Below are 26,029 nucleotides of genomic sequence, written 5' to 3' on the forward strand. Positions count from 1 at the left end.
ATCAAGAGCAAATCCTAACATGTTGATTGAAAGCCCTGTGTGGCGTAGTGGGGGGCTGTCTGCTCTGTGACCCAGGGTCCCCCTGCGCTGTGATGGGAGATTCTCACTGACTCTCCCAAATGTATATTAACCTAGACACCCAGGCTCAGCCTCCCAGGGAGGGAGACAACGGGAGGAAGGCGGAGACCAACACCTGGCTGGGGGGCAGGGCTGGAAGAGAGTTTTAGTTTCTGTCTGGTTTCATGGAGGAAGCAGCCTAAGCAACAGGCTGGGATTTAGGGGCCCAGTCTCTTCCATCTCAAGGGGGGCTGAGGCATCCTAGGCCTGCCCTGTAACCAGATTACATCTGTGCTGTGCTGTATCCTGGAGAAGCAATAAACTCCCTCTATTCTACTGGCTGGTGGAGTCTGTTCATGCCACTATGGGGGTGCAGGAGGCGGGGAAACAGCCTGTTACCCTATTAATTGAGGGTAAGGTCACCAAAATGTCAACCTTAAATATCCCAAGATGTAGCTCAGGTCTCTTTCATTTTGCTGAAGTGAGAAGGAAACGAGACTTTCCTTCCATAGGAACAACACATGCGTTAGTAAGGGGTAAACTTTCAAAGATCAGGTAAGGGCTATACCTGGACTTTATAGGGAGTCAGGAAGGAAGCCTGCTCCCCTATCCAGTTCTTAAAAATCTGTTCTTGTGGAAAATGAGCAAAATTTGTCTCCCATGAAAGGGTTTCCTCCACATTTGCAGAGGTCAGTGTGTTCAGCAGTGGTGATGTGTGTGTGTGTGTTTGTTTAGGTGAAGCGGAAAGCCCTGACGCTGGCAGAGATGCAGGCCTTTCTCCAGAAAAGGATGGATGATGATGAAAAGATCAAGATGGACATTGAAAAAGTTCTAAACGAGCTCAATATGTAATTTTGCTTAGTCTTCTTTCTTTCACATTCACCTACATGTTAGCCCTCTGCAGACCCAGGATAGAAAGTCTGGAGAGAAGTGAGAGCGCTGCACTGCATCACGCTTCTCTCCAAAACTCCTCTGAGAGTCTAATTCTGAAAGAGCCTTCACTTCAGTTCAAGGTTCAGACATGTAATGCTGTATTCTTCCCAGGCTGTCAGCTGCTACAGATTGGACCTCCCTGGTCTGGCACCCTCAGGACCTGACGGGTCCCGAACGAGGGAGTTAGCCAGACTAGGCGAGGTCAGTTCTGACTCTTCTGCTGCCAGCTTCTGGGGTCTCCCAGCCAGGCTCCCCTCACAGCCACCAACCCTGGCCACTAGGCTTCAGTGCCAGCACTGGCTGGGCTCCCGGCTGCCAGCCCCTCTGCCGCTGCACTTCCAGCTGGCTCCCTCTCCCAGCTGCTGCAGCTCTCAGGTCCAGCATCATCTGTGGCCCTGCCAAACCACAGATGTTGCCATACTAGAGAATCCTGGACCAGAGAGGTTCAACCTGTATTCCATCTGGTTCTCACCACTTTTGAGATGGGAGTATTATTTGGGAACAAAGTCTAAGAAGATAATTGATACAGAAAGACATGTACTTGACTAGGAGGGAGAAGGGTTTGGGGGAATCCTTTAGAATTATTGCTGAAGGTTTTGTTTGATCACTATGGGCTTTCTTCCGTGTAATTTCTGCTTGACTTGGCAGCGAAGACAAAACACAGTCTGCATGGAAAGAAGTAGGATGTCACGTGCAAAACACTTATTGTAAGAGCAAAAAGGATGAAACAGAGTGTGAGGCAGCAAACCTTTGCTGAAACATACATTTGGTCATTGGCAAACACAGAATTATGGACATTGGAGTGATTCTAGTTTATAGATGACTTCCTAATCTTTCTTTTGCCCTCTGATCAAAGAGAAGATTTAAAACACAAGCATTTTATTAATCACTAAAAACTGCTATGGGTTCTCTGCAATTTTAGCCTACGAGAGGAGAAGATGAGGTTTCAATTGGATTTGACTATCCAGCTTCTGCTGAAACAAGGACAGGTGGAATTGGAGAGTGTTCCTGGGCTAATACCAGATTACACTGATGCTATTCTCATTCACAAGAGTGTGATTGAAGAACTGAATTGCACAATCCGGGTAATTTACATTTTCTGGGGGAAATGAAGGGCTTTAAATGAATAGATTTCCCTTTGGCCACTACAGCTTTTATCTAGTTTGATATCTCTGTAATACGTGATTTAGTCTTTTTTAATGAAGTGACATACACCAGTGGGCTCAGTTGTAATCTTTATTTTGAAATGTCCTTGAGTTCTGTAAAATCTCTAATGTAAAGGTTACATTGAACACCAATCAATGGAAAAGCAGCATCTTTAAGCACTATGCTCATTATATATATGCTGCATATAGATCATTAATATCCTATACTGTACACCACTTCTACATTCCCTAATTGTACAGTCATGACAGGTAACTGAATGTTGGGTTATAGTGAAACTTTCAAAAATTACGTGATTCCTCTTTTATATAAATAAAAGTTATTTTCTTGGCATCTGCAGTGCATAAAAATGTGCTTTTTATTGCTACTGGATATAGTCTTCAGTGGTAACTGCAACCTATCTGACACTGGGATAAGTTCATATATTGTAGAGAAATGCTTAGGCCTGGGTTTTTAAAGGTTTTAAACGTCAATCAATACCTGTGTGTTCTCCCACTTTATATAAGGGCTTCAGCCCAGGTTTTTCATGGTATTTAGGTACTCAGAGCATGGGATTGCATCTCTGGCCATCTTGCTAAAAGCCATTGATGAACCTATCCACCAGGAACTTATCTAATACTTTTAACCCAGTTATGAGTTTTGGCCTCTACAACATCCCCTGGCAATGAGTTCCACAGGTTGACTATATGTTGTATGAAGTATTTCCTTTTGTTTGTTTGCTTATTCATTTCATTTGGTGACCCTGGTTCTGCTATTATAAGGAGTAAATATCACTTCCTTTCTCTTCCTACACACCTGTCATGATTTTATAGATCTTGGTCATAAGTCTTCTTGTTCATCTCTTTTCCAAGCTGAAAAGCCTCCAGACTTTTTAATCTCTCTGCATATGAAGCTATTCCATACCTTTAGATATTGTTGTTACCCTTTCCAATTCCAGTATGTTTTTGAGACAGAACAACCAGAACTGCACATAGTATTCAAGGTATGGCCATACCACGGATTTATATAGTGGCATTATATTTTCTATCATATTATCTGTTCCTTTCCTGATGGTTCTTAAGGGTATGTCTACACTGCATTCCTCTTTTGAGAGAAGAATGCAAATGCAGCTGAGCAAAATTGCAAATGAAGCGCAAATTTACAAATCTCATGCTTCATTTGCATAATGGCATCCGAGCGCTTTTTTGAAATTTCCTATTTTGAAAAAAAAACACTGTCTAGACGGGGTTATTTAGAGAAAAAACCCTTCTTTTGAATTAACTCTTAAACCTAATTTTTTAAGGAGTAAGGTTGTTTCAAAAGAAGGGTATTTTCTCAAAATAACCCTATCTAGACAATGGGGTTTTTTTTCAAAATAGGGTATTTCGAAAAAGCACCCGGACGCCATTATGCAAATGAAGCATGGGAAATTCAAATCTGCGCTTCATTTGCAATTTTGCTCGGCTGCATTTGCATTCCGCTCTCGAAAGAAGACTGCAGTGTAAACATACCCTAATATTGTGTCCTTTTTTGACATGTGGTCTGTCTGACCACTAGCCTTCTTAAAGGATTGCAATGTGACATATTAAAATGACTGAAATTATAAATTGGAAGAAAAATATTCCGTAATTCATAACATGTGTTTAAATTAAGCTCTATTTTTCAGGCTCAAGGAGAAAAGAAAATTGCTAGCATGGTGGAAAGTAAAGACTTCTCTAAAGGGATATTTCAGTTGGAATGGGAACATAAAAAAATGAAGATGCAGATGGAAGATCTTAACCAGAAGGCTCGGGATATTCAAAAACTGCACGTTTCAAGAGATCACCAGCTAGTAAGTAACTCTGCAATTGAGTTTTTATATGGAGGAAGGCTGTTGCCATGTTTCTATTGTTATTTGTATTCTTTCATTGGGAATACAAGCACAACAATTTAATGTTAAGGACTAAATTTTGCTTTGTCTCTGAAGTCTTTGGATTCGTACGGGGTAATTAGGCTTGGGAAGATTCTATTTAAATCATTAGCCATTGATAAATGTCAGTTTCACCTGACACTCAGAAACAGACCCGGCTCCGTAAAAAAACCTCCCATGAATAACAGTCAGCAAGTGCAGACTTCCCTGCAACTTAACTCCCATATGGATCTATTGTCACTGGACCCATGGCCACGAGGGAGCCTTCTACAGCTGTACTGTCACTGGCCCATTCAATCACTCAGCAATGGAGTATGCAGAACTGGCCCCAAGAAGCAGCCATTGAGCTACGGACTCGATCTCCTCACAGCCCTGGCTGGGGGGCTCTCCTCTGCTGGGCCAGGACCCAACAGCCTCCCTTGCACACTGCTATCAGTGTTGCCCTACCCAGCCACACACTTAATTTCCCATTATATTAAATAGTTAACAACAAAAACTTATTTAAAAAAATGAATTCTAGTAAGCCTAGGCGTAGCTGAGGGCAGAATTGGTTCTAAACTTCTAGTATCCATACTGGCACCTAAAGCAAGGAATCAGCCTGAACCAATTCATTTTTAAAGTAAACACATTCTTGATCTCAATGAGAGCTCTGAAGTGACCCCATTTGGTATCTCACAGAAAATCACAACATTATCAGTGTGCTGTTCTTTAAAACAAAACCAAAAAAAAAAAAAAAGGAACCTTTTTTTTTATTTTAGAAGTGCAAAAGGGGGATTGTTAGGATTGATGCCAACATAAGAATACAGTATCAACCCTAAGCTGTAAAGTTCTTGCTGCAAAATCACAAGCAGAGCCTTGCTATCTGTCTGGGTGAGCCCAACAAGTTTACCTGAACCAGGAAGTGGACAAGTTATCTACAAACTGCATGCTATTGGTCATGAGTTATATAAGACTATTTCATATTTTCCACCTGACAACAAGATCCTGGCAAATAATATGCTACCATCTGGTGTCTCCCAGAGAGACTTGAATAAATTATCTAGAAAAATAACCATGAAAGTAAAATTCAGAACTATATGGGGGTCAGTTTGCAAAGAAAAAGGATTCTCTCTCAAAGGTACCATCTGTTAGACTGTCTGTGGGACATCAGACTGTCTAGCTAGATTAGGCAGAAATATTTTGCATTCTCCCTCATGAACATGGCTTGGGGAGTGTATCATAACTAATTAACACAGTGTAAACAGATTGTCAGCCTGATTCTGTCACTGGGAGACGGAATGGTAAAAGCGTTCCTTTGCTATGTAGAGCATAATCTCCAGAACCGTGGTCACCAAAACTGTTGGGCTTCCTTTTAAGACCTCTAGTCTTGGAGACTACAGAGTTTGAGAGCTGCTTCTCACAACAGACACACTTACGATAGAGTATATTAGAGTTGACAATGAACACATGTACATGAATACATAAAGCATACGTGAACTTGAATAGAATGTTCAAGTACACAAGCAGCATCTAAGACATCTTAGAAATGTTAATTTTATTATTTATAAAATGCGTTGTGCTATGCAAGATTAAAACAAATGTTTTTCTAAGTTTCATAAAACATAGCTGCCAACGCAGGATCCCGAAATGGTTAAAAACACTCAGATACCTAATAGTCTGATTTTTCTGTTTAATTCTGCAGTTCCTAAGGATACTAAACTATGACAGCCGCATCACTCAACAGGTTTCTATAATGGAGCAGACACTTGGCGTTATGGACAAGGTAAATCCTAAATGTGTTGTACCTATTGAGTCCTGGGGGTCGGGGGGGGGAGGAGGGAAGGGTACAAAGCCACCCCCATCTAAAGGCCCCTCCCCCCAGCCAGAGGTTGGTGAGCAGGTCTCAGGACTTCATGGGGCCACCAATGGCGTGTCCAGGTACCAGCAGTTGCAGAGGAAAGTGCAGCCAGGCCCTGAGGAGAAGGTTCTTTTCTGGAGAAACCAGAAATGGGGCTGTAACCTGGTGGACTAGAGGCAGATGTGCATCAGAGTCTCCCTCATGCTGCAGAAGGGGCAAGTTATAGGGAAGGGGGGGCAGGGTGAAAAAGGCCAGGTAAATGTGTTGTAACTGAACAAATGAACTTGTGAGTAGCACCATTTTGTTCAACCCAACTCCTTCCTTCCCTCTTCAATGAAGACCTCCCAAATGCCCTCACTCTTCTTAACCTTGGTATTATCCTTTGACCCCAACCTTTGACACCTCCTATTGCTTTCTGTACTGAAAGAGCTTTCTGTATGGTGTCAAGTATCAGAGGGGTAGCCGAGTTAGTCTGAATCTGCAAAAGCAGCGAGGAGTCCTGTGGCACCTTATAGACTAACTGAGGTGTAGGAGCATAAGCTTTTGTGGGTAAAGACCCACTTCATCAGATGCATGTAGTGGAAATTTCCAGAGGCAGGTATAAATGATTCTGGCCTGCATATTTATACCTGCCTCTGGACATTTCCACTACATGCATCTGACAAAGTGGGTCTTTGCCCACGAAAGCTTCTGCTCCTACACCTCAGTTAGTCTATAAGGTGCCACAGGACTCCTCGCCGCTTTCTGTATGGGTTTCTCATATCCAGCCTCTCCAAGCTCCTCCACATGCATAGTGCTGTCCGCCTACATACAAAAAAGCATGAGCCCAGCTCCCATCCACTGTCTCATCCAAAATTTGCCCTTGTTTATAAATCATCCATGGACTTCCTCCAGCATACAGTAGCCATCTCCCACTTTCTCTAAGATCCTCCTTACAGCTGTGGCATTTGCCACCTTCCTCTCTATCCTTTCACACAATTTCATGCAAGTTGGCAGAAGAGCCTTTTTTTTCTGCTAGAAGTGGGCCTCATCCTCCCTGATTTAACTAACCTTGTTATCTCTAGCCTGTTTCTTGCCTCTGGAAATTTCCACTACATGCATCTGACGAAGTGGGTCTTTGCTCACGAAAGCTTCTGCTCCAATACATCTGTTAGTCTATAAGGTGCTACAGGACTCCTTGTCGCTTTTGCAGATCCAGACTAACATGGCTACCCCTCTGATACTTTTTTTCTCTGTAGATCCTGCTATCTGGGATAGTTCTCCTGCATCTCCCCCTCTTTATTTCATCTTCAAGTCTTTTTTCATTTGGCCCATACCTCTTATTTGTTTCCTAGTGGTTATATTGGAACTCCCTAAAATTGGGATACGATTTGTATGAAAGGTGCTGTGTAAAATGAAGTGACATTGTACTAACTAGCCAAATATAAAAGCAAAGTGAGCCCCAGTGTGCGTTAGTTGACAGATTTCCATTAAAGTTTGTCCAGGCAGCTTTCATAAAGTTGCATATTTGCTTTATACATCTGGAAATGGACAGCTGCACAAGAAGAATATGAAGAACCGTCAGAAAATATTTAAAGATCTGGAGAAGCGAATCTGTCTAAAGGAACAAGCAAACTACAAACTTAGCCAGGAGCTGCAAGAAATGCTTGTGTCGGTTTCAGAAAGGCGGCACATCTTTGAAGCAGCTGGTGAGTCATGTTCTGTAGCACACTTTAGGTCACAAGTAAAGGACATTCATAAAATACAGCTCTAAAGCGGGTCAATCTTATTCTCCATTAACAGCACTACAGGGACAAAACAGTATTACCATGCCTAAGATTAAAATGTCTATGTCCATCAGACTGTAAGGGATATACAGCCTCTCCCCGACTTACGAACCGGTTACAGACCAAGCAATTGGTCGTAACTCGGTTTGTTTGTAAGTTGGACCCCCTAGAGTTACACGCAAGCGCACTGTTCATAAGCGCAGATCGTGTTCGTAACTTGGAGTCTGCTATTTATGACAGCTTTGGTCGTAACTGCAAACGGTTGTAAGTTGACCATTCGCAACTCGAGGACCAGCTGTGTCTAGACTTGAGATTTTTGCTTGTATTAACTCGTTAGTTTACTGCTGTTAGTATAAGCTGGTGAAACCCCATTGAAGTCATAAAACTATTCCCATTTGCATCAGCAGAGAATAAGGTGCAATGATTTTAACATCTCTGAAAAATAAATTCACCTATCCTCCTCTCAGCATTTGTGCCTGGGCAAAACAGAAATAGCAATATATTTGCAAGAACAAAAATTTGTCCCAAATATGAGCTCTTCTGCAAGTCTAGCCACTGAAATAAGATACACTCTGAGGCAGGACTTATCCTTACTTCTGAGGGAAGTCTGAACCAAAAAAATTAAAAATTCTGTGCACAATTTTTTAATTCTGCAAAACTCTGTATATTTTATTTACCTAAAATAGCAATATAATCCCACCAGTTTCAATGATTTTTGGTCATTTATTGCAAAATCCCTGTCAGCACGCAAGTCTGTATTATTCAAACAACGAAAAGATTCAGAAAATGTTTATTGACAAATAGATTCCTTGTCAGACATATTAACACAGAACTCTTGAGTAGTAATTCATTTCAAATACAGTACAGAACCACATTTCCCACACCCTTTTAGAAGCACGGCAAAGGCTTGTAGTCAGGGGTAATGGAGCTGAGGAACAGGGAGTAATTGCTGGGAAGGAGCCTGGATGTGAACTTGGAGGTTTGACATGGGTGGGAAAAAGTGTAGAACAGTTTTCCGTTCTGGGGCGGGGAGGGACTCTTAGGGCACATCTACATAACAAGGTAAAAGTCAGATTAAACTAAGCAACTTGAGCTGGGTCAATTGCGTAGCTTGTCAAAATAGCTTAATTTGGCTTTTGGCGATATCTGCGCAGCAGGAAATCGAAGAACTCTCTTCCTTTGACTTCCCTTACTCCTTGTAAAATGAGGATTACAGGAGTCAGAGTAAGAAGTCCTCCAGTGCACCATTTCTTCAAAATATTGGCTTTCAATGTAGACGTGCTCTTTGTTATTTCGGAATAATGCTTCTGTGTAGACATACCCTTACGGAGTTTCTTCTTGGTCTCATATTCAGCCAGGTACATCTGCCTTGTTCCCCATGTGTCCTTGCACCCCTCTCTTCATGTGGTTCCCTATTCCTATGTGACTCTGCACCCTCCTCTTTTTTCCCCCATGTGTCTGTGCCAGCCCTCTGCCTGACCTCTTCTCCCTCTGCCCACGTGGTCCTGCACCTCCCACCCACCTATGGCCCTGTGCCTCTACTCCCATTCATCCCATCCCAGTCTGTGCTCCCCCACTTGCTCTCATGTGCCTATATGATCCCCCCCCATCCTGTCTCCTCACCTACCTGCTGTGAAGAAAGTAGGCTAAGTCTTTCTTTTCCTTAACTGGCTGGAAGCAGCAGCTGTGTTCGAGCACCACAGAACCCTCTTGTGGGGAAAAGGCAAAACGGCAGGAACATTCCAGCAAAAGCTTTCTTCTGCCCAAAATACGCCCAGCTCATTAATTACACATGCACACAATAGTGCAAAATTTCCCCAGAAGTGAACAATAGCTAACTTCTGGTAGAGAAAATATTTCTGATATTTTGCTTTGCACAGACACACAGCCGGCTGCTGAAAAAGCTGCAAAGAAGCATTATCAGGATATTGTGCAGCAGCGACAACTAGTGGAACTTGCAAAAGAACAGGCACAGGAGATTTCAGTTCTTCAGGCGGAAGTTGAGAGGCTGAGAATGAGAACATTTCCTGCCCTTTTTGAAATGGACTATTAGAACGGTACTTCCACTGACGTAGCACACGCGAGTTCATCACTGCTTAACTCTTTCTTAGGATAGATAAATCTCTCTACAAATGAATTGATTTCTTCCTTGATTTGCTATTTTAAAATATTTTACTAGACTGAGCATGAAAGTTGTTTTATGTTTGGGGTGCCTTCTGTAAGCATAGAATGATTTCGTAGCTTAATAGCATAAGCATGTAGTTTATTACTATAAAAATAGATGTTTTGAACAATGTGACCTTGTGTATTTGATAGTCTGCAACACACATTCCTAGGGTACTGAACAATGGAATCAATTCAGAAAACCCTGAATTTTATTTCCATCTTTGCTGTTTAGGAAAAATATAAGGCAAAATTGCCCCACGTAGTAAAACTAAAATTAGGTTGTTAAAATTCAGATTACTTGTTTATATTTGGTATTTCATTCTACTCAATGATTACTTAAAACAAAACAGTTCATCATCATTGCTATATGATACCATAACAAGCAGCTTTAGATGCTCTTTACCTCAATTATATTATAATTTAAAAGCCCACTCCTGCTTTGTTTAACTTCCAAGTCTTGAGTTCTGGAACCCATATTTTACCTCTTTAGTTGAAACTGATCAGAGAGGATGCATCTAACTGTTTTTACATCCACCAAGGACAATTCTCAACAAGTAAGTTTCTGCCATACAAATAAATAAAATAATCCCTTTAAGAAAATAACTGCCTCTTACAGCATATACAGAACAGTATTACAACAGTCCACTACTGAAAAACTATCATGATAATTTAATTCTTACAATGCAATCAGTTTATATTCAATCTTTTCTGAAGACTTTTTTTTAATAACGCAGACCTTTGTAATTGTGTTACATATCTGTAAAGTCGTCTTCTGTTCTACTGTAGTGCAGCAACTTGTCTTCTAATCCAAAATTGTCTATCAACAGAGTGAGGCTCAGTTTCTTGCCATCTGTAGACAAGGCTGACTGGAGTTCATAAAGCATCAACTGGGTGCTGCGTCTCCATTTTGTTATCAAAGACTGCAATTCTGAGAGGTTATTCTGAAATGGGGGAAAGGTTACTTACTGAGTTGCAGAAATTATAGAAAGGTAATATTTGGAACTTTACAGATATTTTTATAATAATTTTATTAACTGAAGGATTCCCCAAAACAATTACTGTACAATCAAAAAACTATATGCAGAAGGAATTTCAGCCTCCTTCAGAGAAGGGATGTTTGAGTGTAAATGACTAACCATTTAACTGACAAGCAGATGCTTATCCGTTAACAGCGTTGGTTACACTCAGCAAAGCTGCATCCCCAGAAACCAGGTGGGAACCGGCTGCCTGGCCAGCTCCCGGGTGAAGGCTTTGCTGCCCCAGCAAAGCCTCCTCGGCAGGAGCAGAGCCAGGCAAGGGCTAAACTTTATGCTGCAGAGCCTGCAGCGCAGCTAACCAAGTAACCGCTGAGATTTTCAGCAGTTATACGGTTAACTCCATTACACGATTTTTAACATTCCTACTCTGGAATGGAATTTATACTTTTGTAGTGGTGCAGTCCAGAATAGGAAATGGAAAAACCAGCTCATCTACTTAGAAGTACAGCAGAAGCGGTATCAGAATGAAATTAAGTGAATTAGAATTTTCTACAGAAAATTGCTTGGAACTTTATCATTTTGCACATAAGATCTCTGTACTTTCACCAGTGCAACATCCCCTAACAATGATGGAAAAATAAGTGGTAATCGAACAGAGAAGTGCGATCAACATGGTTTCTAGCAGTACCTAGGGCTGCATCCACACAAGCAGCATTCAGAACCTAACATGGTGAAAAAAATGCATGTACTCTGGCTACACTACAGCTTCTATGGTTGTTACTAAGCCATACCACAGTACAGCTGTACAGAGGGTACACGTCCGATTTTGTCTAGTTTAGACAAAACATAAGCACTGGTGGTCTCCCTGTCAACTGCTGACACTTTTCACAATAAAAGACAGTAGAGGTCAACAACAGTTAAAAGATGTAGGTTTTCTTTCAAACATGACGTGTGCAAGTCACTGTTGGTTAGTTTCAATTTTAGGTTCTCGTGTATTAGCCCAGTCCTTCAATACAGAAGCTTGAAACACTGCCAACGAATCTTTTTTTAAATATTTCTCCAATAGAATTTAAGAGAACACAGAGTAATATTTCCATTCGAGTGGGTCACAATTTTTTGAATTTTGAAAATAAATTTAAAACAGGAAAACAAAAATAAATCAACCAACTTCCTTATCTGCTTTTTGATTAGCTCTAATGTCTACTGGTCTGGGGGGAGGGCGATTATAAAATGTCATTTTACAGAACCAAAATTTGTCCTGATATTGCCCCTAAATAAATTAGGTCCCCCCATCCTGGCCCCATTAAAAATATTAAGAGAAAATATTTGGACCTGACAGAGTGACCTGTTCAGAAACTCTTCTCACCTTGGATCTGTACATCTTGACTAGCTTGAGTCTTCGAAGCAGCTCTTCCTTCTCTTGGACCTGCTTCAGCAATCTTAATTTTTCCTCTAGTAGTTCTTGTTGACTAAGGCCAGCTCCCAACACCACAGCATGTGGAGAATTCTGAACAGCTGTATAGCAATGTCTCTCCTGTAAAGGACTATTCAAACTTATATTTGCAGCACAGTTCTCCTCCAGGCTCTCACAATTATCTTGTAATCTGGAACAAGATCCTTTTGCCAACAGAGCCCCTTCTTCAGAAGTAGTGCAATCTTTTTCTTCAATATCTACTTTAAGGCGTTTTGCCACAGTGAAACTGGAATTAAATGAACGTCTTGCTTTCCTTAATCGCTCCTTAAGAGTTGTGCTCATTGGCTAAAGAACATGACAAAGGAACAAAAGAGATCAAACAATATTTTTGCTAATATATACTGATTATTTGGGAGAGGAAAGAACAGAAGTGACTTTAACCAATGTACTGAGTTTACCAGCTCAATTTTTACATCCTATGTAAACCCCACTATAATGTAAATTCAGTTACCACTTCAGATTTCACAAATGTGACCAAACAGTTCTCTTCCTCCTCTCACATGCATACACACACTCATGCAGTGGCAAGATGTAAGAAGAGTCGTGGCTCCAACCTGCCTGAGTTCATCTCTCGAGACCAAATTTGCTATCCTTATTCAATGAATCAAGAATTTTCCTTAAGAATACAAGTACAACTATCCCAATTGTCATGGCGAGATAAAGGATACTACTTTTAGAAATCTGTTACAGGTCAGCATGAATTCAGTGTTCAGTTGTGACCCACGAAGGCAGGGTTACAACCAGTCAACTTTCAGTTCTGTCTGAAACAAGCATTACTACATTCCTGCTACATCAACAATATCATCACTGGACTCAGATGACCATCAGAAGAATCAAACAAGTCAGGCTTGAGGCCAAGAGAAGTTTCTACACTGACCTGCATTTTAAAGTCCAAGGCCATTACTTTAGCATGGTTATGGTTTTAAATGCCTCAGGGTCAGAGTGACCAATCTGGGGTACCTTAGGCCTAATTTCAGAAGGCGAGTGCTCAGCACTTACTGAAAATTCAGTCACTGAACTTAAAAAAAAAAAAAAAAAAAAAACACACAACAAAAACACACACATACAAAAACTAGTCATTATTAAAGATCTTTGCCTTACATATTATAAAATGTTAAAATTTTAAGAAAACCCAAACAATATATTTAAAATAAAAAGACAGTTATTGCAATCTGACCCTATGCAGGCCAGGTCTGCGTTTAAGTATGTTCTATGGGGAATTTCACATCACCACACAGTGCAATGTAGAGAAGGAACAGGCAATTCAGAACAGAACATCATCAGACCTAATATAGTGTATTAAACTCTATACAAAATGGAAATGCAAGCTGTGCTCCAAACTTTGAGTTAAATAATACAGATTTGAATTCAGGTGTAATTTGAAAATAGATGGGAAAGTCAGCAAGGGAAGGGGTCAGTTACAGCAAAAGGTAATAACTGTGGTAAGTGTGATGTGACAGACTAAGCTAGTGCTAAGTGAGCAAAGTGGGGCAAAGTCAGGGAAGAGAGGGCTGGAGCAAGAGTGATGGGAGATTGCATTTCTCTGTACATGTCAAAGTACAGAAGCAGCAGCAACATTCTCCATATGTTGGGGCCTAGAGAGCAAGGACTTGAAGTCTTTTGTACAGATGGGAAGAAGGAATAAAAAAGTGAGTTTAAATAATGTCATTAATATCTTTACAGGTACAGTAAACTTCCGATAATTCGGCACCTTTAGGACCCAGGGGGTGCCGGATTATCAGATATGCCGGACTATCAGAAGGGGGGGGGGCTATGAGGGGTCTGGAGTGGGGTGGGAGGGGATGCCACCCCAGGCCCCTCATAGCCCCCCCTTACAATAGTCCGGCTCTGCCCCAGGCATCCCTGATTCAGCCGCTGCTGGTCAGTTTCAGCAGCAGCTGAATCGGGGATGCCTGCAACAGAGCAGCTGGGGTGCTGCCGGGTTGGTCCCGCAGCGCTTAGGGGCGGCGCTACGGCACCAACCCAGCAGCACTCCAGCTGCTCTTGGGGACGCCTGGGACAGAGCAGCTGGGGTACTGCTCGGTTGGTCCTGTAGCGCTGCCCCTCGGGGCTGCGGAACCAACCCGGCAGCACCCCAGCTGCTCTTGGGGACGCCTGGGGCAGAGCAGCTGGAGTGCTGCCGGGTTGGTCTCGCAGCGCCAAAGGACAGCGCTGCGGGACCAACCCGGCAGGACCCCAGCGGCTCCGCCCCAGGGGTCCCCGAGTCAGCCGCTGCTGAAACAGAGCAGCGGCTGCTTCCAGGAAGCCCGGGGCAGAGCTGCTCTGCCCGGGGCTTCCTGGAATCAGCCGCTGATCTGTTTCAGCAGCGGCTGACTCGGGGGCCCCTGGGGCAGAGCAGCTGGGGTGCTGCCGGGTTAGTCCCACAGCGCCAAGGAGCGGCACTACGAGACCAACCCTGCAGCACCCCAGCTGCTCTGCCCCAGGCATCCGGATTCAGCCTGCTGGTGAAACTGACGCTGCTGGTCAGTTTCAGCAGCGGCTGAATCCCGACACCTGGGGCAAAGCAGCTGGGGTGCTGCTGGGTTGGTCCCGCAGCCCCGAGGGGCAGCGCTACAGGACCAACCCGGCAGCACCGCAGCTGCTCTGCTCCCGGCTTCCCCGATTCAGCTGCTGGTCAGTTTCAGCAGCAGCTGAATGGGGGAAGCCTGTCCGGCTGCCCCAGCACTTCCGGGTTCCTGATGGTGCCGGACCATCAGGAGTCCCGGAGCATTGGATGCCGGACTAATGGAGTTTTACTGTATTTAGAAAGTTCCTATCACTACTTAGCTCAGCACTTGGGATTTTCAGCACTTAAGGCATATTATAATCAAAGCAAACTTATTTAAGAGTACATTATCCATTATTTTCAATTCTGAGAACAAACAATCTGTTCCTACATATATTTTGCCGAAGAAAGTCCATAAACCTCCAGTCATCAAGTCTGCACACCACTGGTATTGCAGTACCTAGCCATAATGGGAAAACATCACTAACAGAATGGCATATAAAAGGTTTTCATACCTTTTTCTCTGAGCTAGTGCTCTGAGGAGCTAGTGTCCCACACTCCTTTGGAGTACTGCACAGTGATGTTGATTTGTCTAACAATGGTTTTTCCATCTTGAGATTAATTTAATATACTGTGGAAATGAGAGAAACATATTAATATTCAGAATAGACATATACCTTGACAAGTCAGGTGCTTTTTCCCCTGCCTAAAGTGATGAAACAGGACCACCAAGGGGTCAGGAAGACCATTTAAAAGCGGTGGTAAGAAAATACCAACATTACATGACATTTTCTAATTGTTCTGTTTACAAAGTCATCTGCACAAAAAAGTGGCTTTATTCTTCCAACCTTCTTTCCACTGACTAATACACTGCTCTGTGATTAGCCCTCTCCATTACAATAGGACAAATGGCATACTACTCAGTACAAGTATGGCAAACTTGACCTTTATTGTTAATTTGTCTGTATTCTTTATGTAACTCTTACAAGTTTTTGGTGGCCCCAGAGTGCCCTGACAATTTTTCCTAAAATACTTAACTGTAGGAAAAATGTGTATGCATATATACATGTCCAAATCCTTGTAATTTATTTATGTAGAGGTTTTCTGCATACTCAAGTACAATGATGTACAGTTGTTTGTATTCTTTACTGGAACTACACAGAACAGAAGCACAAATAAGAGGTTTTGCACATTCTTTTCTTTGTTGCTTTTTAACAGATTTGCTAGCTCAGTGGTGGGCAATAATCGGCCTTTGGGCCAGATGCAGTTTGCCAGGGTTAGTACCTGGCAGGCCACCAATACTGTATTTACTTGTGTCTCCACAGGTACAGGCGTTTGCAGCTCCAGCCAAGGGGAGCTGCGGGAAGCGGTGTCCTAGTAAACTGCCACCGTCTTATTGCCCACTCCTGCTAGCTAGTTGATCTGCTGTTGCAAAAAGTAATATTTGTATGTTTGTTACTATCACTTTTCACAGCAGATTTCAAAGCCTCCCAGCCAGCTTGTAAAAATGACATTAACAAAACATAGAAATATCAATTTTCACAGCAGACTCACTCAGCCCTGGCAAGCCAGAGGTCAAATTAAGCCCTGTATGGGAAGGTGAGTTGGGAGATAGTGGGGGTGAAGGGAGGCAGCTGGGCCAAGAGCAATGCGGGGCAGAAAGCTGTCTATCTACAACAACTGGAGTCCCATGACTGGAGCCTCCCACTGACCACCCCAGAGGTGAAGCCTGAGTCTCATCACCCTGGAATGGTAGGGAACTTACTGGCTGCCTGTTCCTCTGGTGTTTGTGGCTCCAGAGGGTGGTAGAGCCAAACCCCTGCTGGTGACCCTGGGAAAGGGGCTACTGTTTTCAACATCCCTACTCCCATTCAATGCCCAGAGTGCTGTGACTTCAAGAAAAGCCTCTGGAGGTTACATTTGAGAAGTGCGGATATAGAATCTAGAGATATATAAAGCCTAGAAAGAATAAAAGTACGAATACAAAATGAATATGGTTCCCAATCTCCATCATTAGTCTCTGTCATTTGCACCCGTACTGGTGGAAGCCCTTAAACTCTGCAGAGCCAGTCACATGTATTTATAAAGAAATGGAATCCATTATCGTATGCTCAGAAGGCTAAATCCTGCCATTTCCTACTCATATGCATAGTCCTCACAGCAAACAGACACCCCTCAACTTCAAAACTTGAGCAGTGCTTACTGCTTCTCTGAGTAAGACCTTGAAGAATCAGTCCTTCAGTTTGGCCATTTCTCACACTGAGATAAAAGATTGTCAGGAGCCACAGGATTTTTATTGTTCAACTTAGTGATGTGAATAGTTAACTGGTGGCCAAGCCGGAGCAGCCCCCACCCACAGTAGGCCCAGTTTGGCTGGAGCAACTCACAGCACCACAGGCAGGTGTGCTCTAACCCAGCCAAAGCAGCCCCCATCCACGGTGCAGCGCTGCTCCAGCCCTCGCTCATTTGAATGGTTAACTGGTTAAACATAACATTAACCAGGTAGTTGATTAAACTGGATTTTACATCCCTAGTTCAACTGTACAAGTAATTAAGATTTTTTTAAAAGACTAAAACTAATTATACACACACACACACACACACACACACACACACACACACACACACACACACACACACACACACAGAGAAAAGAATCTAGTATTTTATTTGACATGTAATGCTTTTAGGTATGTCCCATGGAAAAGTATATTATTCACGTAAGTGGAATTTTTAGATTAAATGAAGCTGCCCCAATGTGCTAAAAAGCATAGTGATTCAATGACAAGTAGTATTTCTCAGCACATATCAATTTTACATTGATCTGACATTTTATTTAGTTCATGCAATGTGCTGTAGCTATGTCAGAGAATATTAGAGAGAAAAGGTGAATGAGGTAATATCTTTTATTTGATCAACTTCTGAAGTTTTCTTCTTCTGAACAATAAAAAATCTAGACTAAAGAGACAAGGAGGGTAAGGTAGTTTGGCATTTCTCAACTATCAGCAAAGCTGTCTATTGTGCCTTCTGATTACTGGAGACTGACATTAGCAGATTAGAAACAGAACAAAGAAGCCTCCTAAAGTTAAGGGCATTTTATTTTACACTGATCACATAGCTTGTTTACATTTACATGAGGTACTCTCTCAACAACAGGCTTTTAACACTAAACCTGCAGCTCTCCAAATCCTCTTTGAAACAAAAAGTGACAAGGCAATCCAGGCCAGGTCTGCATAGACAAGATATTAACCTTATTTGTCTTACTGCTAGACCAAAACTACGTTACCCTTTACATTCAAGATTCAGCACACACTATTCTATTTTAGGCTATTTTTTTAAAGGCTGTTAGTCATGTGTCTTAGCAACTAATATCTGAAATAGGTAGCATTTGCAGAATGTAACAGTGATAAATTATTTTCATAGCATAGTGGTAAGCTACTTAAACTATAAAGTAAGACGTTAGGAAAAATATACACCATACCTATACAGTACAGTATTTCACAGATTATGTAGTAAATCTCTCCCTACTAAGCAAGAGAACATTTTAAAACCTGAAAACGGCCTTCAACAAAATTCTCAATGCCTTTCTGAAATTCAATGGTTCACTGTTGGCCTTCACACAGGTTACTCTTCTTCAAGACATTATTCTACTAAATCAAATTTTCCAAGGGTGCCCTGGTATCAGCATGCATCTATAACTGCACTTCTCCACAGGTCTCAGCAACTTGGTCCTGCATAGCAAGAATCCTCCCTTTATGAATCAGGATCAATTTTATTCCTATGCAAAAACACTATTTAACATGTAAAAACTGCTTCTTCCATTGTAAATAGAACCACTGTGACTTAGGAGAGCATTATCTTTTCCTCTGCTCTGCCACTGACTTACAGTGAGGCCTTGGGCTGGTCCCTTCCTTGCCTCAGTTTCCTCTACTGCACAATAATGCTGCTTACTTTGTGAACAGCTTTCAGATGTACAGTGAACAGACACTATAAGAGCTAGGGATGTTAAATTTAAATTAAGTGGCTAATTGAATAGTCAATGCAATTTGCATTGACTATTTGATTAGCCCATAAGAGCTACCAATGTAGCTCTGCATTGGTTAATTTGGGTGCAAAGCTCACGGACAATGAAGTTACATTAATACCTAGCTCTTATTAGGCATGTGAATGACTAGTTGACTATCCGATGAGCAAATGCTTATCAGACAGTTGACACACTAGTTGACTAGTCGCTCCCCCCCTTGCTGCCTCTAGCAGAAAGAGGCAGCAAGGGGGGGAGAGGAAGAGGAGGGGGTTGCTATACTTCAAAGGCAAAAGCACTGAGGGAAGCACGGGGCCAGCAGGGTCCCCCACTGGCCCTGGGCTCCCCACAGCATTTCAAAGTGGCAGCACTGCATGGAGCCTAGGGAATTCCCTGCTGACTCTAGGCTCCAAGTAGCGCTGCTGCTTTCAAACACCCCAGGGAGCCTGGTCTCAGGCTCCACGCGGCATTTCAGAGGCAGCGCCACTGGGAGCCAGGGGTCTGGCCCCAGGCTCCATGTGTCACTGGCGCTTTGAAACATCCCCTCCTCTTTCACATAGCCCCCCCAAGGCAATACCATGCAGGGGGAATCACTCCACATAGCCCCCCCAGGCAATACCATGCGGGGGGGGGGAAATCACTCCACATAGCCCCCCCCAGGCAATACTATGCGGGGGGGAATCACTCCACATAGCCCCCCCCCCAGGCAATACCATGCGGGGGGGGGAATCACTCCACATAGCCCCCCCCAGGCAATACCATGCGGGGGGGGGAATCACTCCACATAGCCCCCCCCAGGCAATACCATGCGGGGGGGGAAAATCACTCCACATAGCCCCCCCCCAGGCAATACCATGCGGGGGGGGGAATCACTCCACATAGCCCCCCCCAGGCAATACCATGCGGGGGGGGGAATCACTCCACATAGCCCCCCCCAGGCAATACCATGCGGGGGGGGGGAATCACTCCACATAGCCCCCCCCAGGCAATACCATGCGGGGGGGGGAATCACTCCACATAGCCCCCCCCAGGCAATACCATGCGGGGGGGGGAAATCACTCCACATAGCCCCCCCCAGGCAATACCATGCGGGGGGGGGGAATCACTCCACATAGCCCCCCCCAGGCAATACCATGCGGGGGGGGGGAATCACTCCACATAGCCCCCCCCAGGCAATACCATGCGGGGGGGGGAATCACTCCACATAGCCCCCCCCAGGCAATACCATGCGGGGGGGGGGAATCACTCCACATAGCCCCCCCCAGGCAATACCATGCGGGGGGGGGATCACTCCACATAGCCCCCCCAGGCAATACCATGCGGGGGGGGGGATCACTCCACATAGCCCCCCCCAGGCAATACCATGCGGGGGGGGGGATCACTCCACATAGCCCCCCCAGGCAATACCATGCGGGGGGGGGGATCACTCCACATAGCCCCCCCAGGCAATACCATGCGGGGGGGGGAATCACTCCACATAGCCCCCCCCCAGGCAATCACTCCACATAGCCCCCCCAGGCAATACCATGCGGGGGGGGGAATCACTCCACATAGCCCCCCCCAGGCAATACCATGCGGGGGGGGGGAATCACTCCACATAGCCCCCCCCAGGCAATACCATGCGGGGGGGGGAATCACTCCACATAGCCCCCCCCAGGCAATACCATGCGGGGGGGGGAAATCACTCCACATAGCCCCCCCCAGGCAATACCATGCGGGGGGGGGGAATCACTCCACATAGCCCCCCCCAGGCAATACCATGCGGGGGGGGGGAATCACTCCACATAGCCCCCCCCAGGCAATACCATGCGGGGGGGGAATCACTCCACATAGCCCCCCCCAGGCAATACCATGCGGGGGGGGGGAATCACTCCACATAGCCCCCCCCAGGCAATACCATGCGGGGGGGGGATCACTCCACATAGCCCCCCCAGGCAATACCATGCGGGGGGGGGGATCACTCCACATAGCCCCCCCCAGGCAATACCATGCGGGGGGGGGATCACTCCACATAGCCCCCCCAGGCAATACCATGCGGGGGGGGGGATCACTCCACATAGCCCCCCCAGGCAATACCATGCGGGGGGGGGAATCACTCCACATAGCCCCCCCCCAGGCAATCACTCCACATAGCCCCCCCAGGCAATACCATGCGGGGGGGGGAATCACTCCACATAGCCCCCCCCAGGCAATACCATGCGGGGGGGGGAATCACTCCACATAGCCCCCCCAGGCAATACCATGCGGGGGGGGGAATCACTCCACATAGCCCCCCCCCAGGCAATCACTCCACATAGCCCCCCCAGGCAATACCATGCGGGGGGGGGAATCACTCCACATAGCCCCCCCCAGGCAATACCATGCGGGGGGGGGAATCACTCCACATAGCCCCCCCAGGCAATACCATGCGGGGGGGAATCACTCCACATAGCCCCCCCCAGGCAATACCATGCGGGGGGGGAATCACTCCACATAGCCCCCCCCAGGCAATACCATGCGGGGGGGGAATCACTCCACATAGCCCCCCCCAGGCAATACCATGCGGGGGGGTCACCCCGCTACCCCGGGGCCAGGCCCCGCCCACACATGCGGGGGGGTCGGAGGGGCGGGCCCCCCCCCGGTACCCCCCCGGTACCTCACGCTCCTCAGTGCGCCGGCTGCGGCCCGCGGCTCGGGCGGGTTTAAAACGGCTCCAGTCTCCCGCCGCGCTCGCGAGAGGGGAGGAGCCGACGAGTTCGGGGCGGGCGGGCGCGCGAAGGAAAGAGGCGCTCCGAGCCCGCCCCCTTCCCCAGGGCAGCAGAGGCACAGCACGCGGTCGGGCGCGCGAAGAGACATACCCTCCCGGGGTGGACGTGGCCAGAGGGGAGCGACTCGGGCGGGCGGGAATGAGTGGAGCAGGGCGGGTGCCCACCTGGGGGCAGGAGGTTGGGGTTGTAGAGCTGCCTGGCCCAGGCTGATTAGGAGTCAGGGCGAGGGAGAACTCAGGTGCTTAATTTCTAACCACCCCCTTCAGCTTTGTGCAATGCCCCCAGCCAGTGGGCAGCCCCCACGCCTCACCCCCCAAGATGAGGTAGCTGGTTAGCCCATGACAAAACAGCAGCAAATAGTCACGCCAGGGGGTGACCAGTGATCCCCGCCTTGCTCCAGTCGACCCAGTGCCTTGCACTCAACCTCTCAGCTGGGCCGTGGCCCACCCCAAGTGCCAGTCCTGTGGCAATGGGAGAATTGCCCCTGGGCATTTCACTCAAACTGGGCCAGCTTCTCCCTCACAGGAGCAAAAAAACTGGCTGGAAACAAGCCCCCATGACATGGGAGACCATCTCTGCTCCTTCAGCCCGTGGGCTCGTTCTCGGGGCAGACCTGGCGTAGCCCATTTTGGCCGGACCGATTCCTGTGTGATCTGCTGCTGCTCCATTGTTACCACTTGGCACCACCCACTTAGGGCACCTCTACACAGCAGGGCTAAATTCTAAACAGGCTACCCAAATAGGCTTATTTCAAATGTGGGCACGTCTACACAGCGCTTATTTCAAAATAGGTTTACATACAATGAGGTTTACAGAAGTTGGAGTAAGAAGTCCATTATTTCAAATTTATTTTGAAATAATGGGCTTGCTGTGTAGACGCGCAATACGTTATTTCGGAATAATGCTGCTGTGTAGACGTACCCTTAGGTATTCTGAAGGAAAAACAGAAATAGGAACCAGGAAGTTCGTTTTAGCTGGCATTTAGATTATCTTTTCTAATCAGGAGTTGCAATGTCCCACAGCTATAGTAAATTGCACTGCTTTTCTTTCTCAGTCAGATCTTTTATGAAACTGAAGAGTATTCTAAAAGAAGTCTCAAACAAACTTCAACTCCAAAACAGAAAAGGTGGGATTTTGCTCTTGTGTTAGCTTTACACTGTAACTCACTGATCTCAATGAAATTGTTACCTATATACACTACAGTGAGGGCAGATTCTGGCCCACTTGATAATGGTTAGACCTGGTATCAGCTTGTACTACACCATGAATGTGGCCCATAAAGTATTTTAATACAGTCACTTGCATGGGTATAAAATGCGTTTTATCACAGGACATTATCTTTTAATTCATGATTAATCTATAATTTCTGGAAACTCCATGCTGATCCTGGAAGTTTGGCAACCCTAAGCACACCTGAGAACTAGAACCCTGCAAATCTGCACATTTCTGCTTTATATCCATGGATGCAGATATCCGCGGCTTAGTTTTGTGGCTATGGATGAAAATACACATTTTGTATTCGCACAGGGCTCTACTGATAACAGACAGGAAATAGTACTATAACCCCCTGTGCACATAGACTAAAAATATCTCATGGAAACAAGTTCAAAATTGCAAAGACAAGAGCAATAAGGTTTTCCTAAAGCCAAAGCTAAACAAAATCATATGAGTAGAGAAATGTAAAGAAAACAGAATATGAAAAAACTGAAAATAAAGCAGTATGACTGGATAAAAAGGCATTGAGAGGTAAAAAATTTGGAAAGATCGGCCATAAGGGGAAAATCAGAGGCCCAAATATTTTATTTTAAAAATGTGAGACAGACACACATCTGTCTATTCCTCATACCAAAAATTGATCACGATATAGAGGTGGTCTTCCATGGAAGAGCAAACAGCCCAAAACAGAACACCGTTTGCCCACTTTAAGCTTATATTTAAGAATGGCTGTGCATCCATTCAGTAGCATCCAATGGGAGAACTACTCACTAAAGTGTGTGTGCTTTTTATATCACTACACCATGCCTAAAGTTCTCTTAGTTGCATGCAACAGATCTCTGCTCTTGAATTGTACTCTCTCCCTTTGGGTGTAGACCTCTTAATAAGATCAGAGGAGAATCTTATAGCCCATCAAGTTTAAAAAGTTCAAATTCAAGTAGGATAAGTTATTCTTTAAGCACGTGAATATTTATCATTTCAATGGATCTTGCCGCATCTGGTGAGCCGAAAATGTGACCTATGTCTCTTGTATCTGCAATAAATATCATATAACTATTTTTAAATATGTCAAAATGTATTCCTATAGATCTACAATGAAAGTTGTATGTCATATTTTAGCAAAACCCCTAGTACAATTGCACTTTTCAAGTGAGTGGAAATTCAAATGTACAGTAACCAATATTGTATGTCTCAAACTTCTCAAGAAGTTTTCTTCCATCTTAGTAATACCTTTTTTAGATTACTCATTCTTTTTGTGCAGACATGCTAATTTTTCAATTGCACAAGATGAACTGAGTTTTAGATTTTAGATATTCTTGACTGCTAAGATTCCATTAAGTTTTTGCAAGAAACTTAACGTGAAAAATGTCGATATGCAACAGAACCATAATACACTTAGTTATTATGGTAGAATCTAGTTACTGCAACTGAAATTATGATTCTGTTGTGCTAGGGGCCTATATGTATACTGTACAAAGTAAACGACAGTTGAACGCCTGAAGAATTTATCATATAAATCAAGTAGACAAAGGGTATGAGAAAGGAAATATTATCCCTATTCACAGATAGAGAGCACAGTTATTATGGTCCTCATTCAGCATTGTGCTTAAGCAGATGTTTAGTTTACCTGAAGTCCACTGGCTTGCCTACACAGGAAGTTTATGGTAGATTTGGGAACTGAATTGCGATCTTTGTGCCATCCAGTCCAGGCCCTTAATCATAAGACCACGTCTGGGAGTTTAGCTAGTTAATATTTCATGGTAGCAAGAGGGATACAACCAAAATCTTCCTGCTCAAAAAGAACAGGTTCCTATTATTTGAGCTACAGACTAATCTTTATTACTTGTTATTAGTATTATAGAGTTTATGGCACATTATGGAGCACTTCTAATTGCATCCAATAGAGGGCACTGTTACATATACACAATTAGCCAGCTTATTACAATACACAGCTAGATTATAAATTAATAGTGGCTATGGTTTGATTTTGTTCATTTCTTCAGCAGAGTGATTTTGTTTAAGCAAAACAAGACAGAGAAATAAAATGACATTGGAGGATTTTCTTCACCATATTATAACAATTTTGAGGTGTACTTGTAGAATGATATTGTCCCTTGAATCTTTTCAGGGATGCTTTGTTGCCTAAAGAACAAAGGACCAAATATACCTCCAATTTAGTTTTCGCTAGCCATTTAATACATAAAGTGTTGTCTGATTTGTCTCCCTTCAAATTATATGAGTTTATCCCAGAATCTGACTGTACATGTTCAGAGAACTGTATAACATGATCTCACTCGTTAATCTTACATTCCTATGAAAGCACTAAGATTCATACACTGGTACTGATTGCACAAGAACATCACTGATATTCTGTTCCTGTGTTACTCTGTCCGTAGTAGCAAAACCGTTAATGTTTGTGAGATATATAGGACATAATATATATATATATATATATATATATATATATATTTGAAATGAAATGTCTGTCTGTTAATGCAAGCGCTTTTCCTAAACAGTAACAGCTTAGGGGCACCAAACTTGGTAGGAAGCTTCTTCTTACCCTACCTTAAAGCAAGGTCAGGGTTTGGTTGTGCTGGGAACATGGGACGTGGCAGAAATGGTTCTGTTTTCCGTAATATAGAAAGGGAGGAGCAGAGAGAGGAGGGACACGATCCTCACACTCTCCACCGGGGGCAGAAAGTTGGGACAGGATACAGCATAGTGAGCACTGGGGACAGCCACACCAGTATGAGACAGAACAGCTAGGGATGGGGCTTTGCATGCTGCCGTCCAGGCCACCTTCTATGGATAAGGTACCTACCCTCCCACTGCATCTACAGGGCCTAGTGATTCCCCCTCCCCTCCTACAGGGCCTGGGGTTTGCCTCCCCTCCACTTCTCCCACACCACTTCACCCGGGGTGGAGAGACTGTGTGCTACAACTCAACTGACACAGTTGTGGATGTCAATGAAGCGGTTCAATGTCCCACGGAATTTCTGAATTCACTCACTCCTAGCGGAATGCCACAACATCGCCTGGTGTCAAAAGCTGGGTGCCCAGTCATGCGTTGAAGAAACTTGGATGCTCCAACACTTTGCAATGGCACAAGACTGCATTAAATCTTTGAAGCCACACACCATCGAACCTACCGTTTTGACTGGATTTGCCAAAGGGCAGGATGTCTTTATTCCATGGATTCCACTGATAGCTACAGATTACCCTTTTCAGTTTAAACATCTCCAGTACAACTAGCTTTTTCAATGACAATAAATAAAGCG

At 44.4% G+C, this 26,029-nt stretch overlaps 2 protein-coding genes across 8 annotated transcripts in view; one reads left to right on the plus strand and one right to left on the minus strand.

The window, feature by feature from the left end:
- Nucleotides 1-9,939, plus strand: part of CFAP43 (cilia and flagella associated protein 43) — a 91,371-nt gene extending 81,432 nt beyond the window's left edge. For all 3 annotated transcript variants that reach the window (XM_075935526.2, XM_075935527.2, XM_075935528.2), the window contains 6 exons: nt 793-905; nt 1,913-2,075; nt 3,800-3,964; nt 5,724-5,804; nt 7,414-7,567; nt 9,526-9,939. In XM_075935526.2, the coding sequence (XP_075791641.2) occupies nt 793-905; nt 1,913-2,075; nt 3,800-3,964; nt 5,724-5,804; nt 7,414-7,567; nt 9,526-9,698 (849 nt within the window). In that variant the 3' untranslated portion in view covers nt 9,699-9,939. The remainder of the gene's footprint in view (nt 1-792; nt 906-1,912; nt 2,076-3,799; nt 3,965-5,723; nt 5,805-7,413; nt 7,568-9,525) is intronic.
- On the minus strand, nt 9,917-21,531 carry SFR1 (SWI5 dependent homologous recombination repair protein 1). Of its 5 annotated transcripts, none has more exons than XM_075935531.2 (4): nt 21,425-21,531; nt 15,284-15,399; nt 12,155-12,547; nt 9,917-10,752 (listed from the first exon to the last, which is right to left on the minus strand). In XM_075935531.2, exons 2-4 carry the CDS (start codon nt 15,377-15,379, stop codon nt 10,561-10,563), a joined length of 681 nt encoding a protein of 226 aa, XP_075791646.1. In that variant the 5' UTR covers nt 15,380-15,399; nt 21,425-21,531; the 3' UTR covers nt 9,917-10,560. The 5 variants fall into 5 exon arrangements, with proteins under 5 accessions (XP_075791646.1, XP_075791645.1, XP_089636350.1 ...); XM_075935530.2 differs by having other exon boundaries at nt 15,284-16,727; nt 21,425-21,515; XM_089780224.1 differs by lacking the exon at nt 21,425-21,531 and adding an exon at nt 13,140-13,280 and having other exon boundaries at nt 15,284-19,260.
- Nucleotides 21,532-26,029: the final 4,498 nt, after the last annotated feature.

This window comes from Pelodiscus sinensis, chromosome 8 (genome assembly GCF_052426305.1).
Source record: "Pelodiscus sinensis isolate ZL-2025 chromosome 8, ASM5242630v1, whole genome shotgun sequence".
NCBI classification, from domain to species: domain Eukaryota; kingdom Metazoa; phylum Chordata; order Testudines; family Trionychidae; genus Pelodiscus; species Pelodiscus sinensis.